Source organism: Erpetoichthys calabaricus, chromosome 16, assembly GCF_900747795.2.
Source record: "Erpetoichthys calabaricus chromosome 16, fErpCal1.3, whole genome shotgun sequence".
Lineage (NCBI taxonomy): Eukaryota > Metazoa > Chordata > Cladistia > Polypteriformes > Polypteridae > Erpetoichthys > Erpetoichthys calabaricus.
The window spans coordinates 68,235,870-68,257,301 of record NC_041409.2 but is presented as its reverse complement, the minus strand read 5'-3'; the positions used below and the strand labels follow the sequence as shown (position 1 = coordinate 68,257,301).

The 21,432-nt window shown below is 35.8% G+C and overlaps 1 protein-coding gene across 1 annotated transcript in view; it reads left to right on the top strand.

The window, feature by feature from the left end:
* LOC114666504 (TOG array regulator of axonemal microtubules protein 1) overlaps window positions 1-21,432 on the top strand; it is a 114,131-nt gene that overhangs the window by 11,898 nt on the left and 80,801 nt on the right. Inside the window, 1 exon segment of the mRNA XM_051919905.1 lies at window positions 20,271-20,439. Coding sequence (XP_051775865.1) covers window positions 20,271-20,439 — 169 coding nt within the window.

Here is a 21,432-nt window from a genome sequence, read left to right as displayed (position 1 = left end):
TCCTTATATGTTTTAAAAGTTGCCAAAGTTTCTGCTATCTATCTATCTATCTATCTATCTATCTATCTATCTATCTATCTATCTATCTATCTATCTATCTATCTATCTATCTATCTATCTATCTATCTATCTATCTATCTATCTATCTATCTATCTATCTATCTATCTATCTATCTATCTATCTATCTATCTATCTATCTATCTATCTATCTATCTATCTATCTATCTATTTCACCCAGTAGTTTGTTCCATATTCCCACAACCCTTTGTGTGTAGACGTACCATCTGACTTATGTTCTAAATGCATTCCTTCCCATCAGCAATTACTGGCGTCCTCAAGTATGTGATTCACTATTTAACTGAAAGACTTCCAATGGATACATTTTATAGATATTGTACCTTTGAGAATGTTGAATACCTGGATTAGGTCTCAGATTAAAACTAAAGATATTTGATTCCCTTAGTCTATCACAGTAGGGCTGTTATGCTGTGAACAACTAAATGAATACACTTTAGTCCAGGGACTACAGCTGCTATGTCTTTTGTGTAAAGAGGTGACTGGAGTTTCAAGCCATAGTCCAAATTCTGTCCCAGTGATGTGTGTTTGAGGCTGAGCACAACATTCCATGAGTTTTATTCAGCAGTTATCATAGTCAGTCAGTCAGTCATTTTCCAACCTGCTATATCCTAACACTGGGTCACGGGGGTCTGCTGGAGCCAATCCCAGCCAACACAGGGCACAAGGCAGGAACAAATCCCAGGCAGGGTGCCAATCCACCGCAGGACACACACACACCAAGCACACACTAGGGACATAGTATAATATTTAATTTGTGTTTTTAAAGGCGGCTCTGCATTTCTGCATTAATGAAAACATTATGTTGACATAAACCCTATAATACCTTTCAGATTTTGCTTCTTGTAGAGCAGTGTGGCTCATCTTGAATTAATAAATAATATTTATTTAGCCTCCCTGTAGCACTTTGCACGTCTATACATTAAATTTATACTTTTAAAGTTCAGAAGATTGTCTAGGTCTGTTTCATTTTCATATTAAAATTAGTATATATTCAAATAAATTGAAACATAGGTTAAAAATATTAGGTTCTAATAGTACATTTATAATTTACGTTCTTTTTTTACTTTCCGCTATACTAGTAAAAGAAAAATCAGAAATCTCCCATTAATTTTCCAGCGCCATTAATGAGAAAAGAAAATTGCTCTTGCTTGTTGCAATGTATTTTTAACAGTTCTAACATAAACTAGCAGTAATTCAAGGATTTTAGGTTCAGGAATGAACTTGTGTGGGATCAGGAGCAGAACGCTGTTCTTAGGGTGCCAAAAGAACTATTTAAAATGTATTCTTAGTACAAATGTAGATCCATAAGCAGTGCAGTGAAATGTGTTATGTAGGAGTGTGCTTAACAAACAGAACTGTCTGTTTTACGAAATGTTGACACTCGCTAACCATTCAACATTATGAACAGGCTAATTGTGGAAGTGATGCATAAAACAACAGATCTGTAAAATACCTTAGTATTGTGTAATATTTCTTGGTCAACATGATGCAAACGTTTCCCTTAAAACCAGTTATATAGTTTGTTCATGTTTACTTTGTGCATGATAGATATTTTCTATTGTAACAGTTAAGCAAGGATTACCTGTTAAGAAACACTGTGATCTCCTACATTTATTGTGATTTTCAGATTTTTGACATCATGCTCTGTTTTTGAATTTGTTTTGGCCTTTTGTATTGGGGCTTTGGTTGTATTGGATTACCTTATTGTTTTCGGCCAATCCAACTGTCTTTGTGCTCCATGGTGCATAATTGTTATTGAGGAGCATTTTTCTGTAGAATACTAGGGGGCTCTGCCACCTTCTTGCTTCACACGCCCATCCTCGGGTTTGGTTTACCGGATATACAATTTAAAGAGATTTTATTTTCACGGGAATTGTTACATAAGCATTATTTTCACTTTTACTTTAAAACTTTTGTAAAAACAATACTTGTCCTTTATTTCCAGCCCCAGGCATGGTTAAATCTCTTCCTCACAGGAGGTATAACGCTGCTCGCGTTGTGAAGGGAGGGCGGTTGAGCGCATGCTAAGGAGATGCCGTTGGATCAGCTGCTGTCTTTCTGCTGCTGCTGCTGCTGGCAGAAGCTGCATGTTCTGCTTGTCGCGCTGTGCGTCGATCATTTAAAAGCCTGTACAGCAGCTGTTCTTTTGCCACTTCCCTTTTCTGCTGCTCGCGTTGTGAAGGGTGGGGGGGCTTAACGTACACTAAGGAGAAGCGGTCGGATCATCTGCTGGCGAGCTGCGTATTCTGCTTGTTGCTTGTCGTTGTTTTAAGAGCTGGGAGCACATGAAGTGTGTCTGCCAAAAGCATTGCAACAACTGCTTGGTTAGATGTCCGTGAACTTGTTTTAAATGTTATCTCACTGCCTTGTCTCGAGTGACGTTAATGTGTCTCTCGCGGGACATCAGATTGTCTCCCAAGAAGATCATGTCTCGTCTCCCTAGTCTCCCTCCCAAGATTTTTTTTTTATAAAAGAGAGAAACCTTTCATTTTATAAAGATTTCATGTGGCCATTTTTGTATCAAGCTGGGGTTTTTGATAGGATTTCGCCCCTCTAGTGGGCATATTGTGAAGTGTTTTAGGATGCCTAGTCATAGCAGTGAGCTGCCATGGTGCTGAGATTCCATTTAGTATAATTAATGGGATATTACATACTTTCCAAAAGGCCACTCAAAGAGTTGGTGAAAACATAGTTAATGAACAGAGCACAGGTGATAGGATCCTCTTATATCAAATGAAGTTTTTATGTACATGCGGTATAATTGCCTCATTCAAGGATATATCTTTCTTAACTGTTTTAGGAAGAATTATTAATAATTCTTGCCACTTTGCCTCCATTGCAGTGGGAATTAAAAATAGATTAATGACCATATTATTTTATTTGAGCCTATATGCAATTATTTTTATTTTTCCCAGTGAGTTGTGGAGTTTATGATTTCTTTAAAAAATCTTTAAATTGTTGTCATTCTGAATTACATTTGAAACTTAATCTTTGCATGGATGTTCCTTGATATTAGGTTGAAACTTGTTTTCTTATTTTTCCTTACCACTATTGAAACAGAGATAAAAAAATATTAAAGTAGTGATCATTATAAGCCGTTCTGCAGCTGTTCCACTTTATTTCTCAATTAGCAATTTCTTTACAATTTAGTTTCACTTTAGAATTTCGTACTTCACTGCAGGTGAGCACAGAAAAAGCAAGGACAAAGAATTTCATACAGGTAGTGATGTGAGCACTGCATTTGGTATTTGAGTTTTAAGTGTACTGTAAAGTTCTCAGAAAAGTTAGTGTTAATGATTGTACCTTTTTAACAATGGAGCCTTTCAAGCCTACCCACCTGTCAACCCCTTAGGCTTTCCATAAAAGCAGAACATGCAGAAGCAAACATTGTCCCCCCCCATCCTTATGAGGGTTTTAAAGCATGCAAGCGTGGATGTAAATTTTAAACCATTTTAATATAGAGCCTTGTGACACTGCCTATAATAAAACCCATAAAGCTTGTCTCATAGAACTGTCGTTAACTGTAAATTAAAAAATAAAACAAAATGGTCATTTCTAATCTAGATCTAATCTAATCTAATCTAAACACTCTCAGTTTCTGTAACTGTCATCTAAATTGTTGGCACTATTTCAGCAGCTGTCCATAGATTATGGTTAAATGATTCATAGCCTTCATTAGAGGTAAGGAAGAAAGGATCCCAATGTTAGATAGACAGAGCTTTATTTGTCCTAGTTATAGATTTAAGGTAGTAAAATTCCAGTGACAGATACCAGTAGGAAATTATATTAAAAGAAGAAATGCCAACTTCTGTTACAGTTACTGTATTAAAATTGAATTTCTTTGTGCATGTGTCTTCAATATCATCTACTCCACAAACCCCTATCTAATGCATTCATTTTTTAATCCCCTAATTCATTCCTGTGTTTCAGATTCCTTACACTGCTGTTTGTTTTTAGAGTAGAAACCTCTGTGGGTTTGTAGCATCATCAAGTAACAGGACATTCCTCTATCAAGAAAACACAGAAAGGGTGCACACATCTAACTGAATCCATCAGAATATTGTTAAACTCAGTGATGTAGGCTGTGTGGACAAAATACTCCCTGATACATGAATTGTCTAGAGATTGTACCACCTCATGCATTTAAGGGGCTTAAATGTCATGGTTGGCTGTTAAAAAATATATTAAACTAGAAAAAGAGTAAGCAAAACATGTATTCTGCAAACTCCTTAACCATGTTACAGTATTTATGCTCTATGAGTTAAGATATCCCACTGCTTTGAAAATGAAAGCAGAGGAAGTCCCCCATATAAATTGGAACAGCCTAAAAAAAGAGATAGAAAAATGTTTTGCTCTCTTAAGCTCTTCCAGTCCTAATGGGTGAGTGTGAGGTACTGATCATTATGTTTACTATTTGTTGGAAATCCTCTCCCCCCCCTAAAAAAATTCCTATTCTTTTAATATTTCATTTATATTGGTTTAATATGTACCATGAACATTTGTTTTTTTTTTTGTTTATTGTGTAAATGCATTTTTTAATGCACATCTGTTTTTCATATTTGTCCATTTAGGGCGTTGGAGTATACAGGTATATGCATTTATACAAAGGTATACTGAAGCAGTAGCTCACCACATATTATTAATCAAACTTATATGTATTGAAATCCATTTGACGATTTATTCAAATATGTTTAATTTACCACTGCTGATAACACAAAAAGGCTGAAAGAGATCACCAATGCACATCTCTCTACAAAATAATGTTTGAAATTTGTTATAGATGTGTATGCTGTTATTTTTCAATTGCAGATTAGCCTGGTTCATGTGCTGATCTTGCATTTCTCTTCCTTTAATGTAGCAGGTTTTCCTTCATTTTTTAAATCATATATTGATGTTTTGATACATTGAACAGAGAAGTGACTGCCTTGCATGAATAGTTACAATGTTTATTTTCTTATTTGAGGTGTCATTTGTTTGTTTTGCTGCTGAGAATGGCACTGATTTTGATAACTTTTTATCTTAGACAACCTAGTATTATTAGAACTACTTTGGTATTACAGGTATATTTAATATCCAGAGTTTGAGATTTGCTTGGCCCTTGCCTGAAAGGATGCCAAGCACCGTGGAGAGTGGAGGAAACAGATTTCGGGGCAGGTGGCTAACCTGGGTAAACCCAGAAAATTGCCATTAAACTGATGATGATGGTGATGATACAGAACATGAGAATCAAATAAGATTTTGGGACCAAACTCATAAAGTCACATTGAAATCTGCTAGCTACGAAGGTAACTTCATTTTCCAGAATTTGTGACTAGCTGTTTTTATACAGGGCAATGACATCAAATCTAGGATTAACACTCCAGCATCTGTCAGTGTTATGTATCTTGACATTACTAATCACATTCTAGTATACATCTTGGTTATGTTCCATATGTGCCAGTAGTTGGTACCTGCAGGGTTATTAAGGCCACAACGGCTCATTGCACATGCTATATGATGATGCCAGGAAGTACGTACTTTTGGAGAAATTCATGAAGTTAGTATGTACTGTATGAATTCTGTAGAGGAGGCAGTGTGAGAATCATTTGGTAGAGGCAGAGGTGGAGCCCTTTCTATAGATCAGGCAAGCATCGTGTTTGTCAGTGTCTTTGGTGTAAAGGGTTGGGCAAGTGTAGGTGAGATCTATCAAAAAATGGCACAATGGTTGCTTTGGTTAATGCAATCTTCATTGGAATTCAGAAATCATGCACCTGGATTTGAAGATTTAGAAGGTCACTGTTTTATAAAATGCGAGCCCATAGTATGTACGAGGGGGGTACCCAAAAATAACTGGAATTTGGGAAAAAATTGTTCTAATAATTTTTACTTACAGAAATTTTAGTCTCCTTCAATGTACTCTCCATGTGAATGAATGCACTTTTCCACTGGTGGAAACATTTTTGGAATTGCTGAAGAGGAACGTTGTCCAATGCCTGCATCGATTTTTCTTTGACCTACTCCACGGTACAATAACACTTTCCTTGGAATTCTTTTTTCATATGCGGGAACGAGAAAAAGTCTCACAGAGCAAGATCAAGTGACATTTCCCCTCATTTGAAACGTGAAAACCACTCATAGACCTGTGTTTTACTTAAAGCTTCATCTTTAAAAGCAATTTCAAGCATTGCACAGTTTCAGCAGCTGTTTTCCCTAAGAGAAAACAAAATTTAATATAGACTCGCTGTTCTTTATGATCACCCATCGCAGAAATCACAGAACATGTTTAATAAGCAACAAGAAAAACCAACACAGAATGCTGTACAAACAGTACAGAGCAACGCCACTTGGCAGACTGCCACAGAATACTGTAAGTATACTACACCTAGCGGAGAAATTCACAATTAAGTCTCGATTGCACACCAGGTACAGATTTTGGTTATTTTTGGGTATCCCCTCGTATTCTATTTTTAAATGGATCATGTGAGTCCTAGTCTTTGGTTGTGCTTTTGCTGGTTTGCAGGAACTAAGACTGTAGGTGATATTTTGAAATTAAAGGAGCACTGTATATTCTGTTCTAACTGAGGAACATTGGCCGTTTTGTGCTTGCAGTAAGGTTTTCTGGGACTTTCCAGTCCCTCTATATAATGTGTTAGTAATGTTGATGTTTATTCATCTTGATGAGGATGTTCTGCAAACTGATGGAATGTTTAGTACTTGACAGTCTTCACCTAAAATTATAAGTCCATAGTTCTCTTCTGGAAAATATTACCTTGGTTGTATGTTGTGGAGGGGAAACGCCTGGGTTAAAGCAAATAAGGACTATGAATAATGGAGAGCATAATGTGTGGCCAATTAATTGGTGCTGTGGCAAGAAGCTTTCTTTTTGCAAAAATTCTTGGCTTACCAATCTTATCAGCTTCCTCTTTATTATAAGATTTTGGACATTGAGAAAAAGAACATATGGTTTTCAATATAGGTTTCCTTTACTGTGTTCTATATCTCATTCAGAAGTAGTGGCACTTCTGCTCCAGATTAAAATAAACATTTTCAATCAGTTTGTCACCGGGTGACGATGACCTGTAGCAACCTCACACAGGAGTTGTACCATATATATTTGGAACAGACCTAGAGACAGATGGTGGAGACATTTTATATTTTAGGTCAGTTGAAGGCACTTTGGAAATTCTCAAGAGGAAGTTCGTACTTGCCGAGAAAATAATCCATCTGTCCCACACCAATTCTGACTACTGGAACCCTAAAAGGGATTAAACAGAAGGTGAAACTTGAAAATAGATAAGCCATTGCATTAATGGGTACATACTCTTAAACATTTGGTAGAATTTAATGTGAAGAGCACTAAACAGATAAAGCTCATCACAATGAAATCTGTAGTAAAGCTTTGAGCATTATAAAGTCATGCCGCCTGATACAGTACTTCATTGTACAAGTTCTTTAGCTGTTTCCTGCTGCCAACAGACAAGTTAAATCACAGAAAATGACAACTTTTAACATGTCCCAAAACAATGCTTATGGATACACGGGAATTACTTTTTCTTGTAAATATTTTTACATTTTCCTGTTGCACACTGTATAACTGTAAAATGTATATTTAATGATATAATAAGTAAAGTCTATTGAAGCTGGGTTTTGGCTATATATAGTGTTAGTTAGTGTCTCATGCCGTTGTCAATGTTCAGCTTTAAGGAATGAGCTGCTCATTTATTTGGTAGAGAAATACAGCTTGCTGATAGGATTATGTTGTTTATATAGAAGTACTGAATGCATTTTCTCATATATTGTGTTAAATGGGATCAATACATGAACCTTATTTTTTTAAATCATATTTTTAGGTGGCTGATCGCTTATGGCAAGGTTCAGGGAACTGCACAGAGAGGCAGAAACAATTAAATTGCTGTGGCTTGAACAGCTGAGCCTCTAGTAAGGTAATGTGGCAACCCATGCATTCTTGTACAGTCTTGACTGCTGCTGGGTATGGCTTAAAGTCACATAGGGCTTGCCATTTCACCTAAGGCATGGAGAAAATGTAAAAAGCTTTACCAGAGTTCACATGCTTGTCCTAAGCTGTTGATGCTTTACAGGTTGTTGGCAGCTGTATTCTTGAACTTTATTGCAGGACTCTTTCCCCAATTACGTCTCATCTAAACTGGCCCACCAATTTACAGAGGACAAGCAAGAGAGGAAACGCTGACCTGCTGGCAAGCTCAGCTATAGGGGAAAGGAAACATCTTGAGGCTATAATTTGACCTGCTCAAACAGCCAAAGGTAGCTCTATTTAGTTTTGGTACACATTAGACATTAATTCAGGATCAGGATGTGTGGGTTAAACGTTTTAGTAATGTTCTAATTTTCTTTGATTACATGATGTATGATCCTTTTGGTGGGTTGTACTACTTGAGTTTCAGAAGTGCTAGTATGAAATAAAATTGTTCTGGCAGGTAACAGCACAGAAATAAATGCGCTAAAATTTAAAATGAAAAATGTATTTTTTTTTTTAATCTTTTATTGAACATCTTCTTGAATTGGTTGCAAAAATCTATGGTCATTAAACTATTGAAATTCTGTACATTCAAGTACGTTTCTAAAAGAGAGAAGCGGTCTGAAACTGAGAAACCTTTTAATTACTTTTTTTAATAGAGAATGTTAGATGATTGAAGTACATACAAACATTAGTTTTATTGAAACATACCAATATGTTTTAATGATTATTCAGTAAAATAAGATTCGGAGGGTAAATCATTCTCTTACATAAATCTGTTGCCACATCTTTTTTCTGAAGTGCAGAAACCAATATCAAGATTTTGTTTATTTTAATTGTATTTGAAAGTTATGACCATTTAAAAAATACACTCACATGTGAAAAGAACGTTCACATTTGATCACTCATGTGTGAGATAACTACAGTAAATATTATTAAAAAAATAATGTCAAAATTAAGGAAATTGGTTGTCTCCTGTAGTACTTGACAGATCAACTATCGGACATTAAAGTTTGCTTGAACATTTACTTTTTTTTAACATTTTCTCAGTTCATCCAATAAATCATAACTCCACAGTAACATTTTTATTAAAAGCCATTGTTTTAGTTTGCTGTTAAAATTGTATTCATTATTATTTTTTTTATTTTTAAATCTCAATATGGAACTGCAAAATAGATTGTGACATCTTTAAAGTACATTGCTCAACCTCCTCATCATGTTTTCGTATAAGCTGGAATGTTCTTTTGAAAAAATAGTTCATCTGATTTAACATATTTCCAATTGCTACAAGTATATAAAATCCTCGAGAGACCTGAATAGTTAATTTCATAATCCGAATGGAATGTATCTGTGTAATAATACAGTCATCTACAGAGCTCAACAATGATTTTATTTTCAGAAAGCAAATATATATTTTTTCCAAAAAAACATGATTTCCATTTACACTCTAAAGTCTCCACTTACAGTAAATGAATTTCATGGTATATCTGCAAGGTTTGCAACATTGGTTCTCCTCAAATTTGCTCTGTATTTATTTTCCCATCAGATTGAACTCAGATGTCTTTGTTCTGGTTTTACTTATCAGGAAGTTTTTACATGTGCTAAAACCAAAGTGCACAACTATGAAGGCTGTTCATTCATGTATGTATTGCTGGATTTCCTCCATACCTTCTGAAACCTGTCTCTACATGAAAAGTGCCCCAGCCCTCCTAAAACACTGTGAAAATTCATTTAAACAATGGCCATAATCAGGTCAAGCACGGCAACATTTGGCTAATATCAGTGGTAAGGCTGATTTATTGTGCAGACTGATGTCTTACGTATGTGATACTCTGTGTGTTTACAGGGATTTTATAACAGTTATTCACAGAAACCTAGTTTCTAAAATGTCATTTAAACCCTTATTCTGGTTAGAGAAACTGGGTTATTGGTCCCTAAGAAACCTGGTTTACAGGGGTACATTTCTCTGCAAATAACCCAGTTACGTGACTATGCAAACCCTTTCTGTTCTCCTTCTCATCTTGTAGGTTTTGTTCATGGTTTTAGTAGCCACAGGCAGAAGCATTCACAACTTAAATGCTCAAGCAATTGCATTATTCCTTCTATACTGATATTTCAGCGATGGCTAAATTTATGTTACTGAGCTGAATGTACAGTGCTAAGATCAACAGCACAATCTCAGTAAGAAGATTTAATGTGATAAAAATAACATGGGTAGTCTGATTATGTGTTAATGTATTCATGTTTTTACTTGGGTTTACTTCCAAACACGTAAGGCATGCTATTATGTTGATTAGAACCTTTATAGAGGACCATTATGCTAGTCTGTTAGGATATCAGACCATACTAACATACTTTCTTGCATCTCTTCTTGTTGCTGGCCTTTTGCAAATGTACACCGAAGAAGCATTTCATAAAATCAATGGTTAAATAAATTGACCTTAGTGTCTCAGCTTACACAGAGCTGACAAAATGGACTTTGGCCTTTGTGCATTAGCCATCATCACAGTGCAGTCAAACATGGAAATTAAGTGTTTTGTAGTTATTTTTTTTTTTTACATTTTATATGCAGTATATAAAAATGTTGTATTTTAACTCTGCTTCTAGTAAAAGATATTTGTTATGTGTTTCCTGTGTAGTGTTAAAGACCTGTTAAAGTTACAGGTTAGTTTTCTAGGTTGTGGTATTATATTAGATGAACTTTACTAATCCTAAGGGGAAATTTAGATACATACATCAGGAGAAAATAAAAAGCTCTTTGGGATGTTGGAAGTCCACCACCAATTCCACTTGTCTTGCTGATGTTGAGCTGCAGGTAGCTCTCCCTGCCTCACAAGATGAAGTCCTCCACAAGCCTCCTGCACTCGGACTCATCTCCATTATTAATGCAGCCTGTGATGGAGGGGTATTCTGGCAATTTCCATTTAGGGCAAGAACTAGTATTATACTGGAAGCCTGTTGTGTAGAAGGGAAATGGGAAGGGAGACAGGACAGTTCTCTATGGTGCCCCAGTGTTGCATAGCACCATTTCAGACACACACTCCTTGAGCCTAACAAAGTGCTGCCTGTTGCTCAGAAAACCCACAGTCCAACATATTGTTTTCTAAATATTTCTTTCATGAGTTTGTTTATACATTAAATAATTCAGTTAAGTCATACATATGCTATGTTTGCAAGTCAGGTATGTTTATTTTTTTGTAAACCAAAGAAATAAGTTTAAGTATAAAATTAGGCTAAAATTTTAATAATATCAGTAACTTCAAAGAAATATAAATGTGAAAAAGAGTAAGCAAAAATAAATTCAACTTAAAAAGTCAGTAAAAACCATATATTTAAGACTGTTTACAACTCTTAAGAACGCAGAATTATAGAAAAATCACTGGTATGAAACAGACGCATTGCTTTTTAGTAGCTAAAAATGAAGGGATTTAACAAAGTAAAAATAAAACTGACATCACAATTTTATTTGTTTTTTATATGTTTTTGCTAGTTTTTCTCCTTACCCACCCACCTTAACAGGATATAAGTGCAAAGAACATTTAGTCCCTGCTGTTGCCTTTTAATTAGACTCTTATTCCACCTTACCATCATACCCTTCCCCTACTTAGATACTACAGAATTCTTCTATTCTTGTAGATAATCTTGACATCTTTTTCTGTTGTTCATGTTTAACTTCTAATATTTAAATTCCATGAAATTATCAGTTTGCCTAATCTGCAGAAAATATTTTATATTTCTATGCTTCCAAGTCTGTTTTTGCTATCTAGGCGTTATCTGTGTGCAGCAGGTTGCTAAGTGCCTTAGGCTTAGTTGATCGTACCTGACCGGTGTTGTTGCCATAAAGCATCAAATCTCAGTTAAGACTATTTGAAAAGAAGTGAACTGCAGCACGTGCCATTTATTTGTTCCCCTGTCTTCACAGGTATGCTTGTTCTCACTGATGATATTCACCAACCTAATGTCTTGCTAGTCCATCATACTTCAGTGAAATAATGCTATGAGACGCTATGTCATATTTGGTTTATGAGACACATCAATATAAAGTGACACCATTTCCATTTTAGCCTCATAGCACTAAAATGTTTCCATCACTTTCAGTGTTTCTAAAATGTAGAGGCTTTCTTCTTGTCACTTTCAAATAACAGGTCATGATAACGGACTACTAAATTTAACAGTGCATGTTTTCTTCAGTCCAAGTCGGAACATTCTGTATATAGCAGTTATGGACTTACGGTTGCAGTAGCCTCTCTTTAACGGTTATGGTATCCCTTGTTACTAGTACCCAGTAGGACTGGACATGTGATGTCTCTGTATTTTTAAGCAATTTTTTTCACATGGGGTTATTTGGGTTTGGGCTGCTAATATGTTGTGTATGCAACACATACAAACTCTCTTCCAATAGCATTTTATAAAATGGAATTTTCAGGATTTTATGCCTATCACATGGTTCATTCATGAGGCTGAATATGAAGTATTTACATATCACAAAGGCATTTTCTGTTATGTTACAATATAAATCTTAACCTGTTAAAGTAAAATGATCTGTCATTGGTTTACGCAAAAATGCATAGTATCAATACAGAAAAATATACTGTAGTCTAAGGATCTAACTAAATTAATTATAAATTAAAAATAAAAAATATTTATATAGCACATCTTTGTGCAGAGCTACAAAAGAGGTTAAATGGAAGGATGTCAAGTGTGTAAGTTCTAATGGTAAAAACGTTTATTGATAAAAGTTTTATTTGATAACATATGATGAGCAGAGAGGAATGTAAAACTCCAGCTCTTCAGGATACTGGATAAAATGAACCACAAGGTGTTCTAAGGCCAAATGACCGCTCTGCTCCCTCTGGATATCCTACAGTCCTTAAATATGATATAAAAGTAATATGATGGGACTCTTTTAATACTATCATTTAATGTTCTAGAACATTCAGTGCTGAAAATATAGCAGTAACAACCTTCAATCTTTTCAGCATAAAAAATGTGGAAGAGTATTTTGGCCAGGTGGGAATGATGAAGAGCACCACCAAAGATTTTGGAAAGCGAAAACACAGATATAGGGAAACTGGAAAAAGTTATAAATATTCAGGAGTATGTATTAGCATCTCTTTAAGACAATCATACTGATTGCAGTGAGCAAAGCAAAGGTTAAAATGTGGGATTATGCAGTATTAATTTTAAGCTTACAGTAGGTGCACTGTAAATAAATTAATGAAATGACCATATTTAAAAAAGCAAATTCTTTTTAAAAGTTCAACAGTTAAAGGTAGACAATTATTTTGGACAAGTATTTTACAAATTATTCCTTAAAAATCAGTAGCCCATTTGTTCAAACATGCTCAAAGTTTCACTTCTGTATTAAGATTCTTGCTGTTGCATTGTGAAGAAGATACAAACAATTCATATCTTTTTTAGTAGTCATAACACTATAGTAATCAAGTCAGCTAAACACACATATATACATTTTATATCCATCTTTTACCAATATAAAAGATTGAATTTGTGCTAGAGTATGTTTCTTAAATGTAATATGATTAATGTGTGACACTGAATCCATAATGAAATGAGAAACTGGAGAATCAATCATAAGGCATATAGACTTTATTCTGCATAGTTTTAGTGATTGTCTGACAGGTCAATTTCTTTGTCAGTAAATACATATAATTGTTATATAAATGTGTGTGATTGTTGTTGATTTGGGACTGTGTTGTTTTACCATATTGATGGGAGGGTCTCTATTCAAGAAGATAACTGAAACACTCAACCTGCCACCAATCTGCCACCACGTTACTTTGAAGGGAGTCAGTCACTTTTTATGCAGTTAAGCAGATTCATAGTGGCCACATGATAACCAGAGGGTTTTGTATTTTGTGGTTAATGAACTACTGTACTTCAACCTGCATCTGGCCCTATCACTTCTTCAACTGAAGTCTGTGAAAAATTCCTTCAATTTTTCTGTGACAAAATCAAAAACTTAAATAATTAAACTAAAACCAGTGTCGCATTATATGACTGTTTGTCATGGGGTGTCTGATCTGTGTCAGATTTGCCAACAGCAGTTGCTGATGTCGTTGTTACACCATGATAAATCAGACAGATGAGCTTCTCTTCTATTTGTGAGGTTTAAAAAATGCAAGTTCCTTATTTCTTGTCACTACATTCTGTACATTGTTTTTCTGGATAAGCATTCATTGCTTATCACCAGTGGAAATCCAATTGAACTTACTTTCCATATGCTAAAAAGAAACCTTAAGGAGACAAGCCCCAGATCAGCCTGAAGCTGAAGCTGAAGGTGGCTGCATTTGAGGCTTGGCAGAGTATCACCAAAAGGAGGTACTCCTCATCTGGTGATCTATATGAATTGCAGACTTCCTGTAATCATTGCTACAAGGGATATTCAACAAAATACAAAATACGACTACTTTAATGTGGTTGATGGTGTTGGGACAAACATTTCCGGAATTAGTTAATAGCATGGGAGTAGAGTATGTATGGACTGGGTGTTGGGCATGGTCGTGGGGTCCAGCGGCTGTGGGGCATCTGTTGGTGAAGAAAGATTCATGGATCTTGACTTTGCTGACAATGCTGTGATCTTCGCCGGGTCAATGAAGGTTTTGATCTGGGTGCTCGAGAGACTGAGCGAGGAGTCTGAGTGTCTGGACTTGCGAGTGTCCTGGATAAAAACCAAGATCCAGGCCTTTAATGACCTCTTGGGCACAGCCATCAGTAGTGTGTCTGTCTGCGGAGAGAGTGTCGACCTTGTCGAGAGGTTTACTTGGCAGTGACATTCATGTCTCTGGTGACTGTTCCTATGAAGTCAGTAGACTGATTGGGAGAGCATGGGGGGGTAAGAGGTCGCTGGAAAGGGGTGTGGCGCTCCCAATATCTATGCAAAAGGACGAAGGTCCAAGTCTTTAGAGTCCTGGTGCTTCCTGTCTTGCTGTATGGTTGCGAGACATGGACGTTATCCAGTGACCTGAGACGAAGACTGGACTCCTTTGGTAATGTGTACTTTGAAAAATTCTTGGGTACCGTTGGTTTGACTTTGTGTCGAATGAGCGGTTGCTCGTGGAGTCCCGAATGAGGCACATTACCTGCATTGTGAAGGAGCGTCAGTTACAGCACTATGGCCATGTGGCGTGTTTCCCCGAGGGTGATCCGGCTCGTAAGATCTTCATTGTTGGGGACCCGAGTGGCTGGACCAGGCCAAGGGGTCGCCCACATAACACTTGGCTGCAGCAGATAGACGGTCATTTCCGGAGGGTGGGACTGGACCGCGTGTCTGCTTGAGGGGTTGCCAACCAGGATCCCATGTTGTTTCGTTGTGTAGTGGGTGCGGCAATGCACTGTACCAGTGCATGCTCCCCAACTTTACTTGAACTTTTACTTGTAGAGTGTAGTTATCAACTATGCCACTAGATATAGCGTCCCTACTGCACTGTGCTGAGCTGATCTAAATGAGTATTTCTGATATTTATTCTATAGACATGCAGGTGACTTCAGCAATTTTTTTCTACAAGCAGAAAGAAGCAAATTGGGTCATGAACTTCAAAACAACAATGATTGCTTTTTGACATTAACATGCTTGTTAATAAAGAGTTTCCCCACGAACAGACTGTTAATCAGTAAAATTTCACTAAAGTGCTGTTGCATCTGCAGATAAGTATCAGGAAAAAATGTCTGGAGTAGAGGCGCACACAACACTGCATTTTGTTATCATGAGAGCACACCTGCACACACTCCGGCACCATGACAGTGTGCTCACCACATTATCAGCCAAAGAGATTTTGACCAAAACTCTGGTTGTTGATTCATACTTCCCATATTTGCCAAATCTTACTCCCAGTGACTTTTTTTGTTTCCAAAATTAAAACGGAGACTAAAGGGTAGGTGATTTGCTTCTCTGTTAGAAATCAGGAAAAAGTGGCAAGAGGCTACAGGCACAGTAACATAAGAGGAGTATGGGAAATGTTTCCAGGAATGGAAAGAGGGCTAGAACAAGTGTATCACATTTCAAGGGGAGTATTTTGATGGTGACTAAAAGGAAATTATTAATAAAGATTTTATTTAATAATTCCGGGCATATTTGTGTCACTACTTATACATACCATTTCTATGTCCCAAATATTATGGCACTCTGACAATGGGTTGGGGGGGGGCACTTTAATCTCATGTTAATTATTTGATTGGAAATTTAAAACTGTGGCGCAAAGAGGAAAATCAAGGAAAAATGTGTCTTTGTCCTAAACATTACGGATGTTCAGTTCAGTAATTCAGTTTCTTCAGAAGATGATGCAAGTTCTTCACACTTTTTGATTTTCAACCCTTTGAATATTTTTCTTTAGGTTTATGCCACTTAAAATGATAGATGCAGTGTAAATACAGAAAAATAAATAATCTTTTATATAAAATGAAACCATTTCATTGTCCAAGTTTATCTGGTTTTCACATGCTGAAAGGGTGATGCTGACTAATTTTAAATTGACATGCACAGTAGTTTACTGCTGTAAATGTATATTTCAGTCCTGTGGCTGTTTCTTTCACACATAAAAATGATAATGACTCTCAGGCAAGCCATTTTGTTAGATTTATTTATATTAGCTGCTGACTTTCATTGCATATAAATCTTAGGCTTCTTAAACCTTTTATCTTCTCCAAAATTGAAATATAAGTTATGGGGGTGGGGGGGTGGGGTTCTTCCATTCCATGAGTGTAACAATGGGCAGAAGGTATTGAAAATGGAAATGGAAATTTAAAAAAAAAGATTAACTTCTTACCTTTAGTCATTTTTAACCTTTTAACCACTATGATTTTGTTTTTCAGGGAATAGACTGTAATGTGCAGTATATTTTCATTCTTACCTTTAGTCATTTTTAACCTTTTAAACTAACCAATCCACTATGATTTTGTTTTTCAGGGAATAGACTGTAATGTGCAGTATATTTTCATTCATACCACTTTCTTGTGTCTTCTCGTTAGCATTGATCCATTTCTACAGACCTTTTCACATCTTTGATATGACACATGGCACATTTAGGAGTATTATCTTTATTGGAGTGGTTACTGTGGGTTAATAAAAAATTTACTAAATTTTAGTTTCTGTATGTTAGATACTGCCTAGTTGTTTTAGAGGGACAGTTTTAACATCTACAGTACTCTTCATTTGCAGCTCCAGACTTTTAACTTGGGGGATTGATTAAATTGATATTGCCTATGGTTATGATTAAAACCTGAATTAAATGTATATTTTAGATATATTTTTCTTTAACATTTTTCATGAACAAAACGTGTGCTTCTGTATATATCACAATGTTAAGTACAGCATAAGATTTCTCTTAGAATGCAATCATTTTGTACAGTAAAATGTTAATGCAGTCAGAATGTTATAGAGCCATCAACAGTAATTAAAATTATATGGCAAAACTGTATTTTTTTGGATTTGTCATTTCTTTCAATTTATTTAAAGAACATGGAAGAAACAGTCTTTAATGCTGCTCCCACCCAGCTCAAGGGGAATTGTTCAGAACTGACCTGGTCTCTATCAATGCTGTGTGTGTTGGCTCCAAGTTTTTTTTTTTTTTTCCTCTGTCATTTAGGTTTTCTTCGTACAACCCAAAGAAATGCAAACTAAATTATTTAGTCACTCTAAACGGGGCCAAAAGGGTGCTTTCTATGCCAAATTATAATAGCTGATTATCATTAGGGGAGTGTCTGCCCTTCCCCTTGGTAAACTTTTGGTGGAAAGATTTCTTGACTTGCTTCTTTGTGTGCCTAAACGTAAAAATTTATGTGAACCCACACATGCTTGCACCACAGGGGGAAGATTGTTAAATAGTAGGTTAATGGCATTTACGACTCAATTTCATTTTCACCCATTTTAAATTTATTCCTGTTTATTTTTAAGTGTGCCTTTTTATTTAAAGAAACATGTTTTAGTTGTTTCAATTGGTTCATTAATGATACAATCTTTTGTGGAGGCTGAGGTACCATGAGAAAACCCACTTACACAGGGAGAACAGACTGGAAAATGAACCCAGGTAATTTGAGCTGTCAGACAGTTTTTATAATATATATGTTGTGCACCAGTATAATCCTGCACATGTTTGCTGTTTTACATATCACAGTTGATTAAAGTTTACATGCAGCAAATCTGCATTACAACAGGGTCCATGTTGTTAAGAGTGGATCTTCATATCTTCATCCTTAGCTGGGTCTTGTTAAAAGACTATCCATCAATGCAATCTGTGAGAAATGTTTACAGACCATGTCAGTTTATAAAATCTCAGAGGTTTATACCCTGTATTGTGTTAACATCATACATTGAGCCATTGAGGTCTTCATATTTCCAACATAATATTTTTTTTAAATATTGTTATGCTGATACCAGTGTATCCAGCTGACCAATGTGCCTCTCATACATCTTGTTGTAAATTAAGCACAAAGGTTGTTAACCCTATTGATATTACCTGGATTTCTGTATCATTTAATACTGCCCTTTAAGCAGTATTTGGTCTGATCTTCAGCTAAGTTATTAATAGACAAACACAATTTGCCTAAACTAATAACACACAAAAATTGGGCTTCATCTTGTTAATACTGAATGTACTGTTTAAAATATTCATAGTTTATGTTGGAAACAATATATGAACATCTAGGATAAGATCTTTTTCAAAAGCTAGCTTAGCTATAGTCCAGTATTCCATTCAAGGAGATTAGATTGGAAATGTGGAATGGAGGTGCCCTGCTCTATTAAAAAACAAAAAAGCACTCAAAGTTTGGACACTAACAGAGTTTGCCTTTTCTCAAGAAATATATGTTAATATGAATGATCTTTCAGAATATCAGAAGATCTTAGAAGAAAAATTGTAGACATGCATAAAGCAGGAAAAGGCTTTGAAAGGATGCCTAATGGTCTGGTTTTCATTAGTCCACAGTTAAAAATGGATAACAGCAAAGGACCTGCAGAAAACATTTGAAGTTGCATAAGTTTCTGTTCATATGATAAATAATGATATTCATGGTAGGACATCATGGAGGAAGTCGAGGCTTTCAAAAAGAAACATCTTTGCAAACTTAACTTGGATGTTAGAGTGAACTATTAATTTGAAATTACATCAAGAAATTTTATAGGATATTATCAGGCTAGTGATCCATCACTTAAAAGCTTATATCTAGACAATTACACAACACGGGAGTTAATAAACAACATAATGGCTTAAACAAAAGAAAAAATATTTTCTGGAATGGCCAAGTCAGAGCTCAGATCTCAGAGTCCAGATGAAATTGCATGGCCTGAAGAGAGTTCGTCACACAAGACATCTTAGAAGTATCAATGAATAAAAACAATTTTATAAGAAGTGATCTAATAATCCTAAATTCTGTGAAAGTCTGAGCAGCAGCTGTAAGAAACATTCCCTGGAGGAATGTGTTCAGTATTGACATGAAGTAGTGCAATTGGCTGTGTTATTATTTAAGGTGGATAGTGTTTATCTATTACTGTGACTTTTTATGTTTAATTATTTTACACATCCAGGTAATTCTTGAGGATTCAAAGTTGGATTTTAAAGCTATACATCTAAATATAATGCCACCTAGTCTGTAGTTCATTGTAGAGTGACATGGGCAGTCAGGTCATTGAGATCAGCTAGACTTCCAGACTTGCTTTTCTAAAGTAGTGAAAGTCAACAGAGTTTTAGTTTTTCCAGGTGTAATTTTCTTGTTGTCCATTTCTATATTGTTAATACCATACATGAATACAGTTAGTCCTAAGAATGACACATGCTGAATTAACATTAAAAGCAATGAGTGTTTAAAGATATACATAAATTATGTATTTTTTGGACATATACGTTTCTTGGCAATGATAAATTTTCTTTTTTTTATAAATTTGTGCAATGATCTCTCCATTTTGCCACAGAATAGCAATATAAAAGAATACATGAAACTAAAATAAATTGATTTATGGCAGCTATAACTGGTTTGTTATTTGCTTACTACAGATTAATTAGTAATTATCCACTTTGTCTTACACAGTATAAGCTTATCATCTGTGAAGTTTGCTTAATGTTAGCCATAAGGAGATGTAATGTATACTACTTTTAAAATTAGGAAATTGAATATAAGTGGATAGCCTTAAACACAAGTAGATGGGTTACTACAAAGGACGTCATAAAGATGAAGTGGTACTGAAGTCTTTCTTCTCTGTCTTAGGTTTCCCGAGTATACAGCGAGGTTCCCAGTTCCCCAAGGCTGAAACTGTCATCAGCCATGTTAGCAAAAGATGACCCATACCTTGCCAGAAAGAGTGCTGCAAAGTCAATCAGGTCACTTAATGGGCTGGATGGCAACTGTGAAAATTCAAGCACTTCAACAAACACAGGTATGTAAAATGAAGATTATGGGCTGAATAAGTTCAAGATTAGAACACACAATTATGTACTTAAATATTTCATATGTACAGCATAGCTAGGCGATTGAATTCATGTAGATCAGAATACTGTATTTCTTTAATCATTAAAGGATTTTAGGGAAGATAATTGTGAAAACTCTTGGGTAACAAAAGTACGCAACATACATATACATTACATGTATATATTTGTGAATGTATGTTGTGAGTATGGGGTTGTGTGTACAGTACATTTACTGTATATAAAATATTATCTATCATATAAAATTATTTTGCCTACTCACTGGACATTCCTGTGAAGCCATATTTTTTTTTTTACAACTTCCTAATTGTAAGATACAATACAATACAATACAGTTTATTTTTGTATTGCCCAAAATCACACAGGAAGTGCCGCAATGGGCTTTAACAGGCCCTGCCTCTTGACAGCCCCCCAGCCTTGACTCTCTAAGAAGACAAGGAAAAACTTCCAAAGAAAACCTAGTAGGGAAAAAATGGAAGAAACCTTGGGAAAGGTAGTTCAAAGAGAGACCCCTTTCCAGGTAGGTTGGGCGTGCAGTGGGTGTCAGAAGAAGGGGGTCAATACAATACAATACAATACACAGAACAGAACAAATCCTCAATAAAAAATTAAAAATTTTTTAGAAGTACGGAGCAGAATTTAACAGTAGATGATATCACATAATAAGATTTAGATAATTTTAGACTCCTGGAGACCTCATCCATCAAGCTGCCTCCCCCATTTGGCCATTCCACAGCTGAAACAGTGTTGGGCCAGCCAATCCAATGAAAGGACCCCTCTTTCTCATGATTCCTGCGATCCTCCATCAGGGATGACTTTACCTTAGGTAGGCAAAACAGCTTGGCAGGTGGGCCGTGGCACCAAGTGCCACATTTGAGTACCGAGAAGAGAAACAGAATAGGTGAGGGTTACTATCCAATTCTAACTATCATGTTACTTATGTT